The sequence below is a fragment of the Anguilla anguilla genome, chromosome 6 (genome assembly GCF_013347855.1).
Source record: "Anguilla anguilla isolate fAngAng1 chromosome 6, fAngAng1.pri, whole genome shotgun sequence".
Taxonomy (NCBI): Eukaryota; Metazoa; Chordata; class Actinopteri; order Anguilliformes; family Anguillidae; genus Anguilla; species Anguilla anguilla.
In genome coordinates this window covers 5090104-5110938 of record NC_049206.1, presented here as the reverse complement: position 1 = coordinate 5110938, position 20835 = coordinate 5090104, and the positions used below count along the sequence as shown (strand labels likewise).

Below are 20835 nucleotides of genomic sequence, written 5' to 3'. Positions count from 1 at the left end.
TTAAAAGAATTATGCATGTCATATATTTTAGCATTCAAACATTTTTATCAGTCTGCAGAACATGCAACTGCTTGAACAATTTGGGTGTCTGAAATGCAAGTAGCCTACAATTGACAATTCAAGCAGTCTACCTTCATCTGTGCAACAGGACCCCTTCATGAATTTCAGCCCGAGACTCCAATTCCACGTTTGTGCTTTATTACCCATTATGAACACTGAATAAACTTAAAGGAAATATGGATATATACACAGACATGCATCGCGAAGTGTGAAGTATGGATTTAAAAAAAAAGAATACATAGCAAATAACTGTAAACAGTATAATAAATAAATAAATAAATAAAATAAAAATAAATAAGTAAGTAAATAAATAAATAAATAGTAGGTCCGCAAGGCAGAATTGGACATCGGGACATACAACTTGTCTCTTGCAACTTGGTCATCTCGCGTGAATTTGTGTGAGTCCTGCACAGTGGGAACTGCTAGTCCGCCATCACTGTGCATAGATAACTAGCCCGGAGTTGAGTGCAGTCTGTGGTGGCTAAGTGACTATATCAAGCAAGAGACTCGGGGAAAGGTCGAGGGGAGGAATTGTTCAGCTTTCCACCTGCATGCTTCCCTGCAACGGCCCAAACAAAGTCTTTCATGTGAACACAGAGACGTCCGAATAAATCACTATAAATGTCCAACCTCAGCAAAGGCGGCACCAAGAAGGACACCAAGATGAGGATACGAGCCTTTCCTGTAAGTTGTAGCCGGAGACGGGGCTTCGAAGAGGGCGGGCGTGGAGACGCGAGAGCCGGGGATTTGATAGGGTTATGCCGAAGCAGAGGCCTATTTCGTAGTAAACAATGGCGTATGGAGTTTCCAGTCATCAATTCACTTGTTATATGGGAAGGGGTGTCACTACATTGGCTAGTTAGCCAATGTTTGTCAAAAGAAAACGCAAACGTTTAGCTTGTTAGCTAGCTAACATTAGCCTGACTCAGTTTGGCTTGCTTAGCTACTGGTTAGCTAGTTTGCTAACATGGCTACTCCAGTTTCGGGGTCATAGCTTTGTTGACTAAGCTAACATTACCTAGCCGTGTGGCCTTTTGACACTTGTTATGAATAGATCTGTCAGTTAGCTAGCTAGCTGCATGAAGGAGGAAGTGGGAGTTGTGAATAGCCTGCTTTATTTGTTTTTGAAGTTCTATGACACACGTCTGTTCATTTTAGTCTAGAGCACATTACTGTTTGCCAAACATTGTCCTATTTAGCTGGCTAGCTAAATGGCTAACTAGCTAGTTGCGTGTCAGTCGTCCACTGTGCCTGGTTTACCGGTAGCTAAGATAAGGTTTGTGAGCTATGAATCCGAGCAACACTACGGAACGTTGTTTTCGTTCTCGTTTGAAAAAGGATAGTCATGTTAATAAATGGCTAACATTAGATGGGTCATATAAAATGTCCGTAGCATGTATTAGGCTAGGTAACATTTGCATTATTGGATATTTGGCATATGTGGTTATAGGGTTTTCGTTTGTAAGAGCAGCAAACATTTAATTTAGTATCTAACGTTATCTCTAGCTGGCTAGCTAACGCACCGTAACCAGAATGCACCCGCAAAATGGTTGTCGCATGCAGGGCATTTATTAGTCTAGCTAACTCGCTAGCCAGGTGCAGCGCGCGTCTACAGTGTAAGCTCTGAAATGGCTAAACCAATGTATTCAATGCCATAGATGGACAGCTGTGTTTTTAATAATCTGTGGCCTCGTGTGTCGGCATTGTTTCATTCAGTTGCAGCGTGTTAGGCAGTTGGTGCTACTAGGCCAGGTAGGAAGTGTAGCTAACTGTTTATTTTTGAAGTTTTCCCCCCACCTCCCAAGACATTCATGAACTCAGTTCAATACGTGATATAATGCCAAATTGTTTTGCTGACGAGTAAGCTAAATACATGCCAATCATGTAAAATTGGTAGTATTCAGATAACAAGGAACATTTTCTTGGCAGTATGGTAGACTAGTCCCGGCGTTCTTGCATGTGGTGTGATTTTTTTAAAACGCGTATGAAAAGGTGATTGCACACACCTGGCTCAACTATAAATTGCAGCACAGTACCGAAATAGATAACTTGGTTCTAACCAGACGGGTTTCGTAATCCTTTTCTTAAAATGCAGTCAGTCACGCTGTCTGTGAAATGAAGCAAATGTTACCTCGTTATGTAACTTTATACCTTTAAATATATTTATGACACGGGCATGAATGAACCTCGCTGCCTTCTTGTACTGCATTGTAACGTAAAAACCAGTTGTCATGTTTTTAAAAGCCAGCTTCCCTACTAATATTTTGCTTTTTATGGCTAATTCGGCATAATGCTAGTTAACAATTGCCTTTACCCACTGTGCGTTACCACAAACGAGCAGTCTAGACACATATTTATGATTGTAGTGCGTTTATTTTCGGCCCATTTGACCAGGATATGCAACGATTTCACCAGTTTTTTTAGCGTTTCCTTCAAGTTATGCATCTATTACGACTACTGAACGTTCAACGTTACATTCTGGTTTTAGGTGCAGATAAGGCACCAGTCTAACACCTAGGCTATTCGTGAATTGCACATTATCCTTTTCGCAAGCGATTGCCTGTGATTTTAAGGAAACGCTTTGTTCGTTTAGCAGTGAGTGAATGAACTTGTTCGTGTTTGTCTTGGTTGACAACCACTGCCGTGTAGCATGTGTGGGTGAAACCCTTACTTGGAAAAATGACTGATGGTTTGACAGGTTTCGTTACACGGAGACAAAAAGAATCCTTATATATGCTGGAATTCGTGGAGTTGGAGAATCAGTGTAATTTTTAATTGGGTTTTAAGGACTCTCAAACCAGGCGCCATGTTTCTATGGTTTCAGACCTACTTGAAGTACTTTTTTAATACATTTGTTCTGTTGTGGGGAGTCCTCGCGGCTTTGCGCACACGGAAACTGCTAATGAGCCCAGTCCCTGCGAGCAGTGCTTGTTTACAGACACGTGCAATAACCGTTAGAGCCGGTTTCTAGCTTACTCGACATTTGCAGAAGTCTTAGCGCTGCCCCCCATTTTTGGCCCCTCTGAGCCGCCGTGCCAGCCATTGGCGCTTGGAGGCCGGTGCAGTCAGACCCGGGCCGATTCCAGCGGCGGTGCCTCTTTCCCAGGACGGTGATAAAGGCCGAAGCCGCGTGCAAGTATGTAATCGCAAGCACGCGCAAATCGGCACCGTTTCCCCGGGCCAATGCAGGGACAGGGACAGTTCTTGCTGCAGAACCGCAGTTAGGTCTGATCTGACCATGTGTGAAGATACGGGAACTTGTTTATGTTGAACCCACAGTATGTGGAGACCAGGGTTTTTAGGTCGGTCTCAGAGAATTTATGGGGTTTTTTTTGTTTTTTTTTGGGGGGGGATCTCCGAGACTGAAAGTACAAAGATGATAAGGGGGGAACTTGCCCACATCTTCTGCTGTTTCCCATAAAGGCAAGCTGGAGGGTACAAATGTAATCCATCCCCAAGTGAAAAGACTGGGCCCAGAGAACGAGAAGAGCTGGAGCTTGCGTGAGCTTACGAACCAGCTGCCCATGGGGATGGATGGAGCAAAGAAACACAAACATTTTTAACATCCATTGGGTCTTCCTCAACGTTCATGAGGTCTTCTTCCTCAACATCCATTGGGTCTTCCTCAACGTTCATGGGGTCTTCTTCCTCAACATCCATGAGGTCTTCCTCAACTGCAGGGTTGCGAACGCTGACAGTGTCTGGCTATGCAAGCTTGGCTGCGCTTATTTTTTGACACCCCCCCCCCCCCCCCCGCTTTATTTTTGATAACAAATCAACACCCACAGGGGGTGCGAGAGCTTATGTAATTTTGCCTCCCCGATAGGTGATATGAATGTATACATTGCTCGAGTCGTGTTTTTTTGTGTAGTTGTCCCACTCCCGGCCCCCCCCCCCCCACTCGAAACACACGCACCTGTCCCTGCAGGGTTTAAACTTGCCCATGAGTGGCTTGAGGGGGCTGTGGAGGGTGCTTAACATAGAGCTGGAATATCGTTTCCACCGGGGGGGGGGGGGTCGGAACAGGAAGTAGCTTGCTTTAGTCCCAACGCGTGATGTGGGCGATTTTAGACCGTGTCGGTGTTGGCTGTATTAACCCGGTAGCCGTGGTGACTGAGTCTTATTCTCTTAGCGGTCTGTCTGATGTCGACAGATGTCTTCACGGAGTGTAGCACAGTGGGTAAGGAACTGGGCTTGTAACCGAAAGGTCGCAGGTTCGATTCCCGGGTAGGACACTGCCGTTGTACCCTTGAGCAAGGTACTTAACCTGCACTGCTTCAGTATATATCCAGCTGTATAAATGGATGCAATGTAAAAATGCTATGTAAAAGTTGTGTAAGTCGCTCTGGATAAGAGCGTCTGCTAAATGCCTGTAATGTAATGTAATGTAATGTCTTCTCAAGTCGAGTGAGTGAGGAGCAAGCTTTCCGTTTAGAAAATGACCGGTTTGACAGGGTGTGATCGTTCAGGCTGTGACTGTTTCTCCTGCGAAAGGAGATGTGGAAATGTTAGTGAGCTCCAACACCCTTGTTTTCCCCACTAATATTAGGCAGGTAAACCACTTATTACATCTGCATTCATACATTTGAATTTATGAATTCAACAGTGGTTTTGGACAGACTATTCGTTGAATGGATGGAATGGAATGGGATATATTTATTTGTAAAGTGCTGTATGTTAAGGAGTATTGTCTTGACCGGGCAGTTGCTCACTTAGTTGTTTCGATGTTTGTGAACTTGTCACCCTGTTAAGCTGCTGAGGGCGGAATGAAATATGGCGCTCTGCTCCTTGTTTGCGTGTCCTGCTCTATTGAGAAGGGCCTTGCCAGGACATCAGGCTTTGTGCCTTGATCCTTATACGTAATTAAAGCATATAATTTGTCATTTAATAATAATAATAATAATACTACATTTTTCCCACTCATTGTTTTGAGGTGATTTGGATTTGCGCACTGCGTACGTTCATCGTCTCCTTGGCCTGCCCTTTGCTGCAGAGGACTTGTTGTTTTCTCAGCGCTACCGGGGGGGGGGGGGGGGGGGGGGGGGTGGAACAGGCTCTGCTTTAATCATTTGTTGATGTTGAGTCCAGGAGGCCTCCAAAAACCACGTCCTCATTTAACCAATCAGGGGCATAGTCCGGTGGCCTGCTGCCGTAGACTTGTTTCTGCCACTCAGCGTGAACAGAGAGGGCTGAGCGTTCCCTCTTGGCTTGAGGGCCGATGTTCTGTCTGCTAGCTCACCGGCGTTGTAGTCACACGCTGATCCATAATTTGTTAGAGGGGGGTGGTCAAGGTAATGACATGCGCCCATACGCCAAAATTTATGAACCTTCATGTTTCATAAAAACAGCGTAGTACAGCTGTTGGGCAACTGGACTTCCGACCTACTGAGGTTTGCTGGTTCAGTTCCCAGGCGGGACAAAGCGAAGGTACCGACGTGAAGAAGCTTTAACGGATGTCCAGCTTTATAATTGGATTGTGTGTATTGAAGAACGTTAGGCGCAGAATGCAAAAAAAGTTGTTTGTCTACGCAACCCCTGCACCATAGACGCTAAATTAAAAAAAGAAACAGTTTAAATGACCGGCGCCCTTTCTGAGCTAAACAAAAACCAGTTGTTTTTTTTACTTTGCTTTAGATTCTCTCATGTTTGTGGGGCAGTGGAATCGGAGAAAGACGGCGGGTTGAAACGGGGGCTTTCTTTGTGTGCTTTCCTCGCGCGGTGCGTTCAAGCCCATCACACGGGGGTAAAGCAGCCGTCACTTTTTTTATTTATTTATTTTTTTTTAAAAGAACATCCTCTCTGGTGCGACTTCCTGTTCCGCACGCGTCTCTCGGCGGTTCGGTGACGCGCCGTTCTGACGCACAGCCGCCCCCCCCCCCCCCGGCGCTGGTGCCCGTCTTTCTGAGCGCGTGGCGGCCGTGCCTGTCTCCCTGGCGATGCGCTGCGCGTGCCAGGGCTGCAGTCCGCTTCAGTGGGAGCGAACTCATTCACCCTTCCTCCTGCTCCTCTGCAGCCCTTTCACACAGCTGTAAACTAATTAGATCCTCCTTTAAGGAGCTACTGATGGGGGGGGGGCGGGGCATGAGGGGGGCGGGGGTGGCAGAGGCGGGGGGGATGTCTGTTAACCTTGCTGAGTCATTTCAGAGTTTTTTTTTTTTTTTTTTTTTTTTTCTTTTTGGGGAGGAAGAGGAAGCTGCAGGGCTCTACAGTGCTCCCATTTTAGGAGCATTTGCTCCTGAAAATTGATGTGTGGCTGGAACTGGAAAAATGATTCCGGAGCACATCTGCTAATTGGGATGCGTTAGCGTGCTGCTAAATTTTTCAACTCGGGAGGCCCTGTGCCCCTTGGGTAAAGCCCTGGGAGGGGGGTTGAAGGTGTTCCGCCGGGCTCAGTAGACTTGCTCCGAGCGGCACTCTGCTGATAAAGGCCCCTGTAATCTCCCTGTGCTTTCCCCTTCCTTTCTGTTTGCTGTACGTCTGTACGCAAATCATAGGGGCCGGGGAGTTGCGGCCTTGGCACTTACTCTGTTGGCTTTCGGCTGACGCGCTTATCCAGAGCGGCCTGCGCAGGGCCTGCGTTCAGCAGGTGCGGTCCATTCCTGGGAGGAGGATGGAGACCGAAGCCCTTTAGGTTTGGTGCCTTCCTCCATGTTCGTGCTCCCCCGGGCAGGGATCGAACCGGCAAACCTCGGAGTTACAAACCCAGTTACCCAAAATTTAGCCTGTCATGACTGTCATGTTACATGATGTGATGGCTGTAGAGGGGAGCATATTTGCATACAGCATGGCTGCCCAACCGTGTGCCTGGAGGTCTACCGTCCTGTTGGGTTCCACTCCAACCCTGACAAAGCCACACCTCATTCAACAGCTAGAGCAGGGCTGCCCAACCCTGCTCCTGGAGATCTACCGTCCTGTAGGTTTCCACTCCAACCCTGACAAAGCCACACCTCATTCAACAGCTAGAGCAGGGCTGCCCAACCCTGCTCCTGGAGATCTACCGTCCTGTAGGTTTCCACTCCAACCCTGACAAAGCCACACCTCATTCAGCAGCTAGAGCAGGGCTGCCCAACCCTGCTCCTGGAGATCTACCGTCCTGCAGGTTTTCACTCCAACCCTGACAAAGCCACACCTCATTCAGCAGCTAGAGATCTCCTTGAGCTACTAATTAGATGTATCAGGTGTGCCAAATTAGGGCTGGAGTGAAAACCTGCAGGCCGGTAGATCTCCAGGTAGCAGGTTAGCAGCCCTGGCGTACAGCAGTGGGTCTAGATCATTTTTTAAGAGTCACGTTTCAGTGAGGGCACACCTAGTTCTGTTTTATAGCAAGTTCCATCAAGTCGTTAGGGTTCGAGTTTATTAGATTTTTTTTCCTTCGTTATATTGCATCTGCATCAGTGACGGAAGTGCAAAAGGGACTGAAAGCGTCGAGCATCGGATTTATTGTAACTTTGCTGAGTCATGAGACCTTGCCTTACAGTCACAAAAGGCACTTCTTTTCGAGCTTCCTGTTGCCGGGGGGGGGGGGGGGGGGGGCCGGGGGGTGGATTCTTGGGATTACCCAGAATTCCACATTCTCTGGTGTCAACTGTGGGTGAGCCATGGCTTGGGGGCGGGGGGGGGGGGGGGAAGAGTTTGGGCGGTGGGGAAGAAAAAAAAAAAAAAAAAACGAGTTTCTGCAAACTTCCCTGGAAGTCAGTTTGCCCTCAATGTAGGGTCAACTCTGCATGTCTCACTTATCGTTTGAAATGTTGGAATTTTTGCACCCATTGGAAGGCCCCTCATGCCCTTTGTTGACTGTAAGGGCCAGAAATAACTGGTTGTCGAGGCTCGGCCTCTTCCATCACTCTAGTATGTACATTTATACTTGGTGGGGATGACCTGCTGTCTGACACTTTCATTCAAATAGCCTCAGCTTTAGCTTTGCTAGTCAAACCCCTGTACGATCAGCAGTGTCTCCTGTAAGAAGCGCACTGTTGCTAAGTGGAAAAAGAAAACTGCTTTCCCATCACATTCTGCACATTGGCTGACTAGGTAGTCCTCCTGCAGTGCTTCTGTTGCTAGCCGCCCAGTTAGCGCGGACGTTAGCCTGCAGCTACAAGTGACATCTGCACGCGGTTGGATCTGTTGTTGCGTGTTGGATCGCCGGTACCAGCTTGATCCGGTATTCGCCTTTTGCGGCCTTGTGTGGCACGAGGTGCACCTCCCCTACCAGTACCGATCGAACGCTGAGGAGAAGACTGCCACGTAATGCTGCAGAGCCGCTCTCCTCCTTTCGACAGGCGAAGGACGGCATTGAATTGGAACTGTTAGGAAATCGGATCGTGCACCTGCTCCCTTATGGACGGATTTAAACGGGCATAGCCAGATGATGGTCACAGATCAGGCCATTTTAGACGGAATATTCTTTTTTTCCCCCCCCAGTATTCAGGATGGAGTTTTTCTTTCGTGTGACTGTTCATTTTGGTTAGTGACCTGTTTTCTTTAAGAGGTCAGTTTGCAAGATGGTGAGCGTCGTGACGCCGTGTCAAGATCGGTGGCTGGTCATCCCGTTGCCCTGGCAACCACCGCTGCATTATTTAGCTGAACACTTGGGGAGGCCAGATTGGGGTGGAAGTTCTGGAACTGACGTGCGGACGAGGGTCTATGGATTAGAAGCGTGGCTGCATCTGTTAAGCTTCCTTGAACACGATCTTTCACAATTATGTTGGGGAAAACATTGATGCTTGCCTTATTTTATTTCATACCTGCGTTGGTAAGTGGTGTGATTTAATAAAATAATGTTCAATCCCTGTGTTGGACATCGTTACGATTCAGAAGTATCTGCAACACGGTTTATTGTTATTTTTTTGTCCCCCCCCCCCCCCCCCCCCCCCACAGATGACGATGGACGAAAAATATGTCAACAACATATGGGACCTCCTGAAAAATGCCATCCAGGAGATCCAGCGCAAGAACAACAGCGGGCTGAGCTTCGAGGAGCTGTACAGGAACGCCTACACCATGGTGCTCCACAAGCACGGGGAGAAGCTGTACACGGGCCTGCGGGAGGTGGTCACGGAGCACCTCATTAACAAAGTAAGGGAAGGCCTGCTCCCCCAGGGCCCTTAACGCTGCGAAGAGGAGGTCTTCATAACCCTCCGCGGAATGTTTTCGGGTGGTCCGTCTGTCCGTACGTCCGTCGTCCGTCCTTCCGTCCGTACGTCCGTCGTCCGTCCTTCCGTCCGTCCCGATTTTCGTAAATGCGATATCTCGGGATCGCCTTGAGGGAGTTTCTTCAAATTTGGCACAAACGTTCACTCGGACTCAAGGGTGGGCTGATTAGATTTTGGAGGTCAAAGGTCAAGGTCACTGTGATCTCACAAAACACGCTTTTGGCCATAAGTTTCACACAAATGTCTAATTTGATAAAATGATGTAGTGATGACATTTTATATCCAAACTGGCTACATGTTGGCGGAGGCATACAACCGCAAGGCGGTATTTCTAGTTTGTAGTGTTTTTTTTTTTTTTTTTTTTTCAAAATTCTACATCGGTGTTCTAGAACTCCATTGCCTCCAGTTACCGGTAGTGATTGTGACATCAGCGTTGGAACAGCGTTCAGTTAAGAACATTCTAATGCCGATGGTATCAATCAATCATTCTTAAATTATGCTCAATATAAGAAGAGCGTTTCTTGTTCTCCTGCTTGAGTTGATAAGTAAACCAGCTGGGAGGGTTACGTTTTATGTGAATGTTAGACATGTTAAACTCGTACACTGCTTTAGCAACGTCTGTGCACCTGTTTAAGGCGCAGCACAGTGCCCTCTGTGTTTCACCTGGGGGCTCTTCTGTTCCTTATGCTGGTGCACAGACGTATTAAACTCGCAAACCGTGCTTTAGCAACGTCTGTGCACCAGCTTAAGGTGCAGCGCTTGTATCCCTTCTGAATTTTACCTGAGGGCTTTTCTGTTCTACTCTTGGGGCTAGTACAGGCAGGTTTCAGGCAGGTAACGTATGCGTTCAGATGGGGAGGGCTTCATAACATTCACCTGTAATAAATTTACAGATACTCCGGATAGGCTCATGGAATAGCATGTATGATAAAGCCCAGTGAGCAACTGTATGAAACTAGTTTGTTGTACTGTGGGAATAATGTTTGGCAGTGGAAAATGATGCCGGTTGGCATCAGCCAATCCAGTGCTTGGTGCTGCAGCATCAGCACCTGAACAGCCAATCCATTGCTTGGTGCCGCAGCATCAGCAGCTGAACAGCCAATCCATTGCTTGGTGCCGCAGCATCAGCAGCTGAACAGCCAATCCGGTGCTTGGTGCCGCAGCATCAGCAGCTGAACAGCCAATCCGGTGCTTGGTGCCGCAGCATCAGCAGCTGAACAGCCAATCCGGTGCTTGGTGCCGCAGCATCAGCACCTGAACAGCCAATCCGGTGCTTGGTGCTGCAGCTTCAGCACCTGAACAGCCAATCCGGTGCTTGTGCGGTTGGTGATGATTTGCGGTGTGCGGAGACACCCCCCCCCTCCAGCCTATAATCAGGGCTTCTCTTTCCCCTCTCTGTGCAGGTACGAGAAGATGTCCTCAATTCGTTAAATAATAACTTTCTGCAAACCCTGAATCAAGCCTGGAACGACCACCAGACGGCCATGGTCATGATCAGAGACATCTTAATGTACATGGTATGTGTGTCTGTCTCTGTTCCTCCCTCCCTGTGTGTGTGTGTGTGTTTGTGTGTGTGTGTGATTGTGTGATTTTTATTTCCTCTTGTAATATTTGTAGGACTGTCATGTAATTGTTGTCCCATAGTTGCTGAATGGTTTTTTTTTTGTGAATAAACATGGCGCTGCAACCCTGGTGCTACTGAACTGCAGGGGGCGCTGGTTTTCACTGATACCCTGGTCCTACTGAACTGCAGGGGGCGCTGGTTTTCACTGTTACCCTGGTCCTACTGAACTGCAGGGGGCGCTGTTTTTCACTGTTACCCTGGTCCTACTGAACTGCAGGGGGCGCTGTTTTTCACTGATACCCTGGTCCTACTGAACTGCAGGGGGCGCTGGTTTTAAAGTTTGCTCGGTGTTTAATAGGCCACGTAAAGCAGCTGGTTCCACAGTTACCCCGCCTGAGTTCTTGGGTCAGAATTGATTGCAGATTTTTATGCTGAGGACCAGGGTTGCAGACCCCTGCATACAGACGATCGTTCTGACTTGAGCTAAATGTTCCGATATTGGCAATTTTTTTAGAAAGCATGTAGGCGATGATCTGTGGTGGCCTCTCCAAGCTCAATCAGAACATCAGCACACATTGTACCGCGTTACATAATTACATTACAGGCATTTAGCAGACACTCTGATCAAGAGTTTTAGTATTTCTTTTAACGTATTAACCGTTTATACGGCTGGATATACTGAAGCAGTGCATTTCTTTTAACGTATTAACCGTTTATACGGCTGGATATACTGAAGCAGTGCAGGTTAAGCACCTTGCTCGTGGGTACAACGGCAGCGTCCTACTTGGGAATCGAACCTGCAACCCTCAGGTTAGAAGCCCAGTTAATGTAATGCTACCTAACTGCAATCGCTGTTAATATTGGCCTGTTGAAGGTGGTGCAGCCTTGGCCCGAAAGGGCTCTGGGGCGTTTTTTTGGGACGCGATCCCGCCCAGAGCCGGGGTCACGGCGAGACGCGCCATCGCCATGCCACACCACGTCATCACTCGGTCAAACCAGGGGCTCCTTTGCGCAACGTTCTAACCGGTCCAGAGTTGCGAAAGCGGCCTGGCTGTCATCGTGAGAATGAGTAGCGGGAAGACTGGAACGGATTTAACGTAAGCCGATGAGTGTTTCCTCCAAATCCCCACCATTCACCTTAAAAGAGGTGTGGTCATGTGACCTTGGGGTGTGGTCGCTGGCTTGCAGTGCCTAAGTGCTGCAGTGTGACTGGACTTCGGGAGTAGCATGCCAACTAAAGAGAGCCTTGCCTAACGGGATTGGGGGGTTTTAAACTCCTAATGACCCCCCCCCCCCCCTTCCAGTTTGCTCATCTTCTTCACAAACTCAAACATTCGTGTGTGTGTGTGTGTGTGTGTGTGATTGTCTGTGTCTGTGTGTGTTTGTGTGTGCGTGCATGTATATATAAGGAGGCATTGGTCTGATATAAGTTTTCATGGCTCAAGTTTGCTCTGCTTGTTGTGTGAAATATTTCAGTTTAAATGTGTGTTAACAGAAAAGATGGTGTTCACCCCCTTGTTCTGGGGAAACTTCCCTTCAGAGAGGTGTGATACCCGTGTCTGATCACCGTCCTCTTCTTCTTCCTCGGGTGGCCCGCAGGACCGCGTGTATGTGCAGCAGAACAATGTGGAGAACGTGTACAACCTGGGCCTGATCATCTTCAGGGACCAGGTGGTCCGCTACGGCTGCATCCGAGACCACCTCCGACAGACGCTCCTGGACATGATCGCGCGGGAGCGCAAGGGCGAGGTGGTCGACAGGTGAAAATCAAAATATGAAAAACAAAAAATGAAACGGCACTGTTCTGCGTTCCCTGCCCTCTCTACTTGCCTGTTTCTTCATTGACCCTTTGAAGAGTAGAATTTGAATGTCTTTTTTTTTTTTTCTTCCTCAAGTCAGTGTTCTAGAACTCCCGCTGCCACCAGCAGTGATTGTGACATCAGCATGTGACATAGAATGTTCAGCTAAGAGCATTCTGATTGCGTATTTGTGGTCCTACGCATTAAAGGGTGAAAATACCATTGTAAATAGAAGTGTCACTGCTTGCGTAATGTCACCCATTTTGTAATCACAGGAAGTGGGGGATTTTTTAAATGTGGTTAAGTAGTTTGACGGTTTCGTAGACACTGTATGTGGCCAGGTTTCACAGATACTATCCGTGGATTTGAGTATGAGTGAGTATGAATCATAAAAGCAGTAATGCGAGACCCTGAAATACAGCCCTAAAACCTGACGTTTCTCTGTGCCGGCGTTGTGGTGGCCTGGGGTGGCCCACTGTATTGATTTTACAGGAAAGCATTACCTGCTCACTTGGCTGTGCGCGAATGAAACGTGCCGTAAAAAGGTGACGTGTAGCCATTTCGTGAGCATAGTTGTATTTTGCGTGAACTCGCTCCGATGGCTTGTACAGTGTTCCCGGGTAACTGAGAGCCCCGCGTTCAGTAACAGGTTTTTTTCACACGCTTACGTGTTACTCACCGTGAGGTTACGGGCTAGTAAGCCTTTTAACTTTGATTAAAGGAGTTTGCCAATAAAGCCTCTCCCTCTAAGTGATTGCTGTTGATGAGTCTGGTTGGATTCATTTTTGATTGGACCGCTGGTTGATTGATTGATTGATGGATGGCGACTGATGGCACTGCCGATCCCTCAGCTGCGTTTCCATCACGACGCTGGGGTGGCAGTATCCTGTCCCCTGATTGGTCCATGGAACAGGGACGCGACTTCCACTCGTTTGAGCCGAAAAAGACGGATTTGAGCTCTGTCCTTTCAGGGGCGCCATTCGCAACGCCTGCCAGATGCTGATGATCCTGGGGCTGGAGGGGCGGTCCGTTTACGAAGAGGACTTCGAGGCCCCCTTTCTAGAAATGTCCGCCGAATTCTTCCAGGTCTGTTCAAGATAAATCCCCTAAATTTTGCCAGCTGTCGTAGTGATTTTATTGCGTGTACACACTCTATGGCAGTGGTCTCCAACCCTGGTCCTGGAGAGCTACAGGGTCTACTGGTTTCCATAGTGACTCTGCACTTCACGAATCAATTAGAGCAGTTGATTACACCGTTGGCTCAACTCACCTGGTGTCTTGGGTCTCTATTGGGTGCTGATTTTAAGGTGAAAACAGAAACCAGTAGACCCTGTAGCTCTCCAGGGACCAGGGTTGGAGACCACTGCTCTATGGTATTGTATGAAGAGACCGTTTCGTTTTCATTGTTGTAATTTAGCGTTTGAAATTGGCACGTGCGGTGATGTCGGACGATTTTTTTTTTAAATAGCGAACGCTTATTATTTTAAAGAGCAGCACTGATCCGTTTGGTCTCCAGATGGAAAGCCAGAAGTTCCTGGCGGAGAACAGCGCCAGCGTGTACATTAAGAAGGTGGAGGCCAGGATAAATGAGGAGATCGAGCGCGTGATGCACTGCCTGGACAAGACGACGGAGGAGCCCATCGTGAAGGTGGTGGAGCGGGAGCTCATCTCCAAGCACATGAAGACCATCGTGGAGATGGAGAACTCCGGCCTCGTGCACATGCTCAAGAACGGCAAGGCGGAAGGTACGGTTCCTCGCTCGCTCTCTCTCTCTCTCTCTCTCTCTCTCTCTCTCTCTCTCTCTCTCTCTCTCTCTCTCTCCCCGTCTCGTGGCGTCCGTCTGAAAGGAGGCCGTCTTTCGTTTTTCGGTTTTGTTGGATTTGGTGACGTCTGTGGGTGACTGGACGTCAAAAAAAAAGTTCATTTTCACTCACGGAATGCCAGCGTTCCATTCAAAAGGAATCCATTACTGGGAGCACATGGAGTGCCTGTTCTTCTTAGAAGGCAGTCCAGCAGTTTTTTATTTTTTTGGGGGGGGTGTGGGGAGGGCAACCAACAATGTTGTCTGACACGGTGATGTTGAGCAACGTATCAAACCCAGTTTCTAAATTCGTTTCAGATCGGATTTTAGACTCTTGTTCTTTCACGCTCAGGCACGTGAGGCCCTGTGTGAGCGAGCGCCATCGCGTTTGGGGTACTTGGCGGGGTCGTGGCCGCCGAGCGCCGTCTCTCTCTCTCTTTGCGTACACGGCGCGGAAAGTTCCGGAAGGTTCCCTCGTGTTCGTCTCACACGCCCATCCCCTCTCTCTCTCTCTCCCCCCCCCCCCCCCCAGACCTGGCCTGCATGTACAAGCTGTTCAGCCGGGTGCCCAACGGGCTGAAGACCATGTGCGAGTGCATGAGCGCCTACCTGCGCGAGCAGGGCAAGGCCCTGGTGTCCGAGGAGGGCGAGGGCAAGAACCCCGTCGACTACATCCAGGTAACCTCCCCCCGCGGGACGGGCCCGCCGCTCTCCGTTCAGCTGGGGCGGCTCGCTCGCCGGATTCCCAGTGTCCATGTAGTCCACGTTGTGTCCTTGTCTGTGCCGTTGTAACGTTTTGCTTGTCTAGCGTATGACTAAGTTCTGTAAAAAAATTTTTTTTTAAAAAGCTAATTTAGCGAGCGATCGCGGTGAGATCACTGGGCTCGGCTTCAGTGCAGAGATCTACCAGCTCTTCGGTTGTCGCCGTTGGGCAGTTGACCGCTAGGCCTTCAGAATGCAAAGCGAAGGTTAAAGTTGAATGGCTGGATGCACGTGGTCCTTGCTTGTAGGAGGTGGTTGTTGGAGTGAGAGATACATGGCGTGTTTGGCATTCTTTGAGTTTACGAAGTTGTGTTTTGACACACACAGAATTGATGCCCCTGACTGTCAGTGTATGCAGTGGTGTTAGTGTAGCTGTTCAACAGCTTTCTGTCTCTCTCTCTCCTGCCCTCACCCCCTCTCTCTCTCTCTCTCTCTCTCTCTCTCCCGCCCTCACCCCCTCTCTCTCTCTCTCTCAGGGGCTGCTGGATCTGAAGACGCGCTTCGACCGTTTCCTGCAGGACTCCTTCAATAACGACCGGCTCTTCAAGCAGACCATCGCCGGGGACTTTGAGTACTTCCTCAACCTCAACTCGCGCTCGCCAGAGTACCTCTCCCTCTTCATCGACGACAAGCTTAAGAAGGGCGTCAAAGGAGTGAGTTGCACCTTACCCCGCCCTCCCTATCTGCCAATTGCTGTTCCTCCACCCCCCCATCATCCAATCACTGTTCCTTCACCCTTTTTATCATCCAATCACTGTTCCTTCTCCCTCACTATTGTCCAGTCACTATTCCTCCACCCTTCCTGTTGTCCAATCACTGTTCCTTCACCCTTCCTGTTGTCCAATCACGCCGTTCCTTCACCCTTCCTGTTGTCCAATCACGCCGTTCCTTCACCCTTCCTGTTGTCCAATCACTGTTCCTCCACCCTTCTGTTGTCCAATCACACCGTTCCTTCACCCTTCCTGTTGTCCAATCATGCCGTTCCTTTGCCCTTCCTGTTGTCCAATCACGCCGTTCCTTCGCCCTTCCTGACGCTGCTGTTGGACACGCCATGCCCTCGGTCACACGGTCCGTGTCCGGAGCAGCGAGGTGCAAACTTCCGGAACATTCTTTGAATATTTTTTGCTTTCCCCTTTTCCCCTTTGCTACACTTCCACTTACATCTGTGAAGGTGTTTAAATTCTTCCGTGAAACGTCAAATTACTGCCATTTTTTTCCAGAAGCATGCGTTTGGACTACGAAATTGAAGAGTATTTTCACTGTTTATTCATGGCACTGCTTGTGAGAGAGTGAGTGTGTGAATGACTGTATGCGTGAACTTGCTTGTGACTGCATGCGTGTGTGTGTGTGCGTGTGTGTGTCTGTGTCTGTACGTGTGTGTGTGATGTGTCTGTGTGCATGCATGTATCCATGTGCCAGTAACACCCCCTCCCCCGTGTGTGTGTGTCTGTGTGCATGCATGTATCCATGTGCCAGTAACACCCCCTCCCCCGTGTGTGTGTGTGTGTGTGTGTGTGCATGTATCCATGTGCCAGTAACACCCCCTCCTCTGTGTGTGTGTGTGTGTGTGTGTGTGTGCATGTATCCATGTGCCAGTAACACCCCTCCCCCGTGTGTGTGTGTGTGTGTGTGTGTGTGTGTGTGTGCATGTATGCATGTGACAGTAACACCCCCTCCCCCGTGTGTGTGTGTGTGTGTGTGTGTGAGAGACAGAGACAGAGAGAGTGTGTCTCTGTGTTAGTGTGTGTGCATGTATGCATGTGCCAGTAACACCCCCTCCCCCGTGTGTGTGTAGCTGACGGAGCAGGAGGTGGAGTCCATCCTGGACAAGGCCATGGTGCTGTTCCGGTTCATGCAGGAGAAGGACGTGTTCGAGCGCTACTACAAGCAGCACCTGGCGCGCCGGCTCCTCACCAACAAGAGCGTGTCGGACGACTCGGAGAAGAACATGATCTCCAAGCTCAAGGTGAGGCTCCGCCCACCTCGCAGCACGTGTCCCATGGGGCTTTGCGCTACGCGTGGCTTTCTGTGTGCAGCGGTTACCGTCAATATCTGCTAACTGCTAAATATGCTACAGTTAAAGGATATTGAACCTGAGCCTTTTGTGTGTCAGGTTAAGGGACAAGAGTGTGTGTGTATGCGTGCGTGTGCATGCATGCGTACAGTGTGTGCGTACTGTGTGTGCGTGCGTATGTTTATGCGTGTGTGTGTGTATTGTATTTGTGTGTGTGTGTATGTGTGCGTACGTACAGTGTGTGTTTATGCGTGTGTGTGTGTGTGTGTATTGTATTTGTGTGTGCGTACGTACAGTGTGTGTTTGTGTGTGTTTGTGTGTGTTTATGCGTGCGTGCGCGTGCAGGGTGTGAGTGTGTGTGTTTATGCGTACGTGCGCGTGCAGGGTGTGTGTGTGTGTGTGTGTATGTGTGTGTACGTACAGTGTGTGTGTGTGTTTATGCGTGCGTGCGCGTGCAGGGTGTGTGTGTGTGTGTGTGTTTATGCGTGCGTGCGCGTGCAGGGTGTGTGTGTTTGTGTGTGTTTATGCGTGCGTGCGCGTGCAGGGTGTGTGTGTGTGTATGTGTGCGTACGTACAGTGTGTGTGTGTGTTTATGCGTGCATGCGCGTGCAGGGTGTGTGTGTGTGTGTGTGTGTGTTTATGCGTGCGTGCGTGTGCAGGGTGTGTGTGTGTGTGTGTGTGTGTTTATGCGTGCGTGCGTGTGCAGGGTGTGTGTGTGTGTGTGTGTGTGTTTATGCGTGCGTGCGTGTGCAGGGTGTGTGTGCTTGTGTGTGTGTGTGTGTTTATGCGTGCGTGCGTGTGCAGGGTGTGTGTGTGTGTGTTTATGCGCGCGTGCAGGGTGTGAGTCATAGTTAAAACACGCCCTTCTCTGGGACAGACGGAGTGCGGCTGCCAGTTCACCTCCAAACTGGAAGGAATGTTCCGGGACATGAGCATCTCCAACACCACCATGGACGAGTTCCGCCAGCACCTGCAGTCCACGGGGGTAAGAGGCCTGAGCGCTCAACACTGCTCAACACCCAACACTACTGAACACTACTGTCAGCACTGCAGAACCCTGAACACTGTTCAACACTGCAGAACCCTGAACGCTGTTCAACACTGCTGAACACTGGACTACTGCTGAACACTGGACAATGCTTAACACTGGACACTGCTGAACACTACTGAACACTACTGTCAACACTGCAGAACCCTGAACACTGTTCAACACTGCAGAACACTGGGCAATGCTTAACTCTGGACACTGCTGAACACTACTGTCAACACTGCAGAACCCTGAACGCTGTTCAACACTGCTGGACACTGGACAGTGCTTAACACTGGACACTGCTGAACACTGCATAAAACTTGACACTGCTGAAGACTGGTCCCTCTGAATGTTGTATGAGTTCACAAATAAAGCCCGTTGTAGCAACAGCACTGTATGCTCACTCTTTCTCCCTCCCTTCTCCCACGCCCCCCCTCTGTCCCTCTTTCCCTCTCTCCTTCCTTCTTTCTCCCCTTTCTCTCTCCCCCACTCTCTATCCCCACCATCTCCCCCCTCACCTTCCCTCTCTCTCCCACTCCCCCTGTCTCTCCCTCTCTCTCCGCCCTCCCACTCTCTCTCCCCCACTCCCCCCGTCTCTCCCTCTCCCCCCCCACTCCCCCTGTCTCTCCCCCTCTCAGGTGTCTCTAGGTGGTGTTGACCTCACAGTAAGAGTGCTGACGACAGGCTATTGGCCCACGCAGTCAGCCACGCCCAAGTGCAACATCCCCCCCTCTCCCAGACACGCCTTTGAGGTCTTCAGAAGGTATGACCTTTAACCTTTGGCCTGTCACTGGAAGGACAGCAGTCTGTGTACATTAATGCTGTCTCTCAGTGTTCACACTTGAGTTCAGTTGTTCGTTTATCAGCATCAATCAGTCCTCACCGAGTATGTATGACACAGTGTACCTTATGTAATGATACGTGCGCGCACACACACACCTCACGCCACACACACACACCACGCAGACTTACTCGTGCGCACACACTCTCTCACCCACACACACACCACGCAGACTCACTCATGCACACACACTCTCACCCACACACACACCACGCAGACTCATTCGTGCACACACACTCTCACCCACACACACACACACACACACACACACACACACACACACGTTGTACGGTCCTTGCGGTGCTTGTGGATAAATCGCTTGTGTATCTTTTTAATTTCTGACACAAAATCGCCGCGCTCCGCTTCACTGGGTTTGATGCATTAAAGCCGCTAAAGAAGCTCAAATGGAAAAGGTGAAATTGGTCGCACTCAAAAAAAAGAAAAAAAAAGATTTTCCAAGCTTTTGAAGCTCACCTTATATATATATGTATATAAAGAAATGTTTTTTTTTTTTTCAAATGCGGAGTGTATGTTTTGCTGAAACATTTCGGCTGTGCCTTCTTCAGTGCACACGCTGTTCCCCTGAGAAACGGCCGCCCTTGTGCCCTGTGTGGTGCGTACGGCCACGCTCGTGTCCGCGTGTTTGATTGACGGGTCCTCCCGCTGTCTCCGCCCCCCCCCCCAGGTTCTACTTGGCCAAACACAGCGGCAGGCAGCTAACGCTTCAGCATCACATGGGCTCCGCGGACCTGAACGCCACCTTCTACGGGCCAATCAAAAAGGTGGGAGAGGAGCGCCAGCCTCCGGGGCATCCTGGGAAATAAGGGAACTGGAAGTGGGAGATGTGATTGGCTGTTTGATTGTAATTGGCTCCTCCCGCAGAGCTGGGAGCTCAAACTCAAATCCTGGAGCGCTGCTGTGTCTGCTGGAGTTTGGTGTGTTCCTACACTTAATTGCTCAGCCCTGATTGGCTAAAGAGTTTGCGCATCTCGTTTCCAAGGCCGATACTGGCCACTGATTGAAAGGATATCACATAAAAACCAGCAGAAACTGCAGCCCTCCCTCCAGCAGTTGGTCTCCCCTGTCAGAGGGTATCCTCGTTTCTGTTTTTGGCTTTTGGAGTTCACATGCAAGTTTATAATGTCCCTCTGATCTCTCTCTCCCTCCCCCCCCTTCCTTCTCTCTCTTCCCCCCCATCCTCCTTCCCTCTCTTTCTCTCCTCCCTCCCGTGTAGGAGGACGGGTCAGAGGTGGGTGTAGGGGGGGCACAGGTGACCGGCTCAAACACCCGAAAGCACATACTGCAGGTCTCCACCTTCCAGATGACCATCCTCATGCTCTTCAACAACAGAGAGAAGTCCACCTTTGAGGTGTGTGTGTGTGTCTGTGTGTGTGCGTGTGCATGCGCGTCTGTATGTGTGTGTGTGTGCGCATGCGTGTCTGTGTGTGTATGTGCGTGTGTGTGCATGCGCGTCTGTATGTGTGTGTGTGTGTGTGTGTGTGCATGCGCGTCTGTATGTGTGTGAGTGTGTGTGTGTGTGTATGCGCGTCTGTATGTGTGTGTGTGTGTGTGTGTGTGTGTGTGTGTGTGCGTGCGTGTGCACGTGCTTCTGTATGTGTGTGTGTGTGTATGTGTGTGTGTGTGTGTGTGTGCATGCGCGTCTGTATGTGTGTGAGTGTGTGTGCGTGTGCACGTGCTTCTGTATGTGTGTGTGTGTGTGTATGTGTATGTGTATGTGTGTGTGTGTGTGTGTGTGTGTGCATGCGCGTCTGTATGTGTGTGAGTGTGTGTGTGTGTGTGTGCATGCGCGTC

At 49.5% G+C, this 20835-nt stretch overlaps 1 protein-coding gene across 1 annotated transcript in view; it reads left to right on the top strand.

The window, feature by feature from the left end:
* Positions 1-464: 464 nt before the first annotated feature.
* The window catches only part of LOC118229580 (cullin-3-like), a 24694-nt gene continuing 4323 nt past the window's right edge, over positions 465-20835 (top strand). The window contains exons 1-13 of the mRNA XM_035421654.1: positions 465-744; positions 8938-9135; positions 10616-10729; positions 12376-12536; positions 13547-13661; positions 14092-14320; positions 14909-15054; positions 15615-15791; positions 16934-17104; positions 18030-18137; positions 18821-18945; positions 19709-19805; positions 20258-20392. Of these exons, the coding sequence (XP_035277545.1) occupies positions 682-744; positions 8938-9135; positions 10616-10729; positions 12376-12536; positions 13547-13661; positions 14092-14320; positions 14909-15054; positions 15615-15791; positions 16934-17104; positions 18030-18137; positions 18821-18945; positions 19709-19805; positions 20258-20392 (1839 nt within the window). The 5' untranslated portion in view covers positions 465-681. The remainder of the gene's footprint in view (positions 745-8937; positions 9136-10615; positions 10730-12375; positions 12537-13546; positions 13662-14091; positions 14321-14908; positions 15055-15614; positions 15792-16933; positions 17105-18029; positions 18138-18820; positions 18946-19708; positions 19806-20257; positions 20393-20835) is intronic.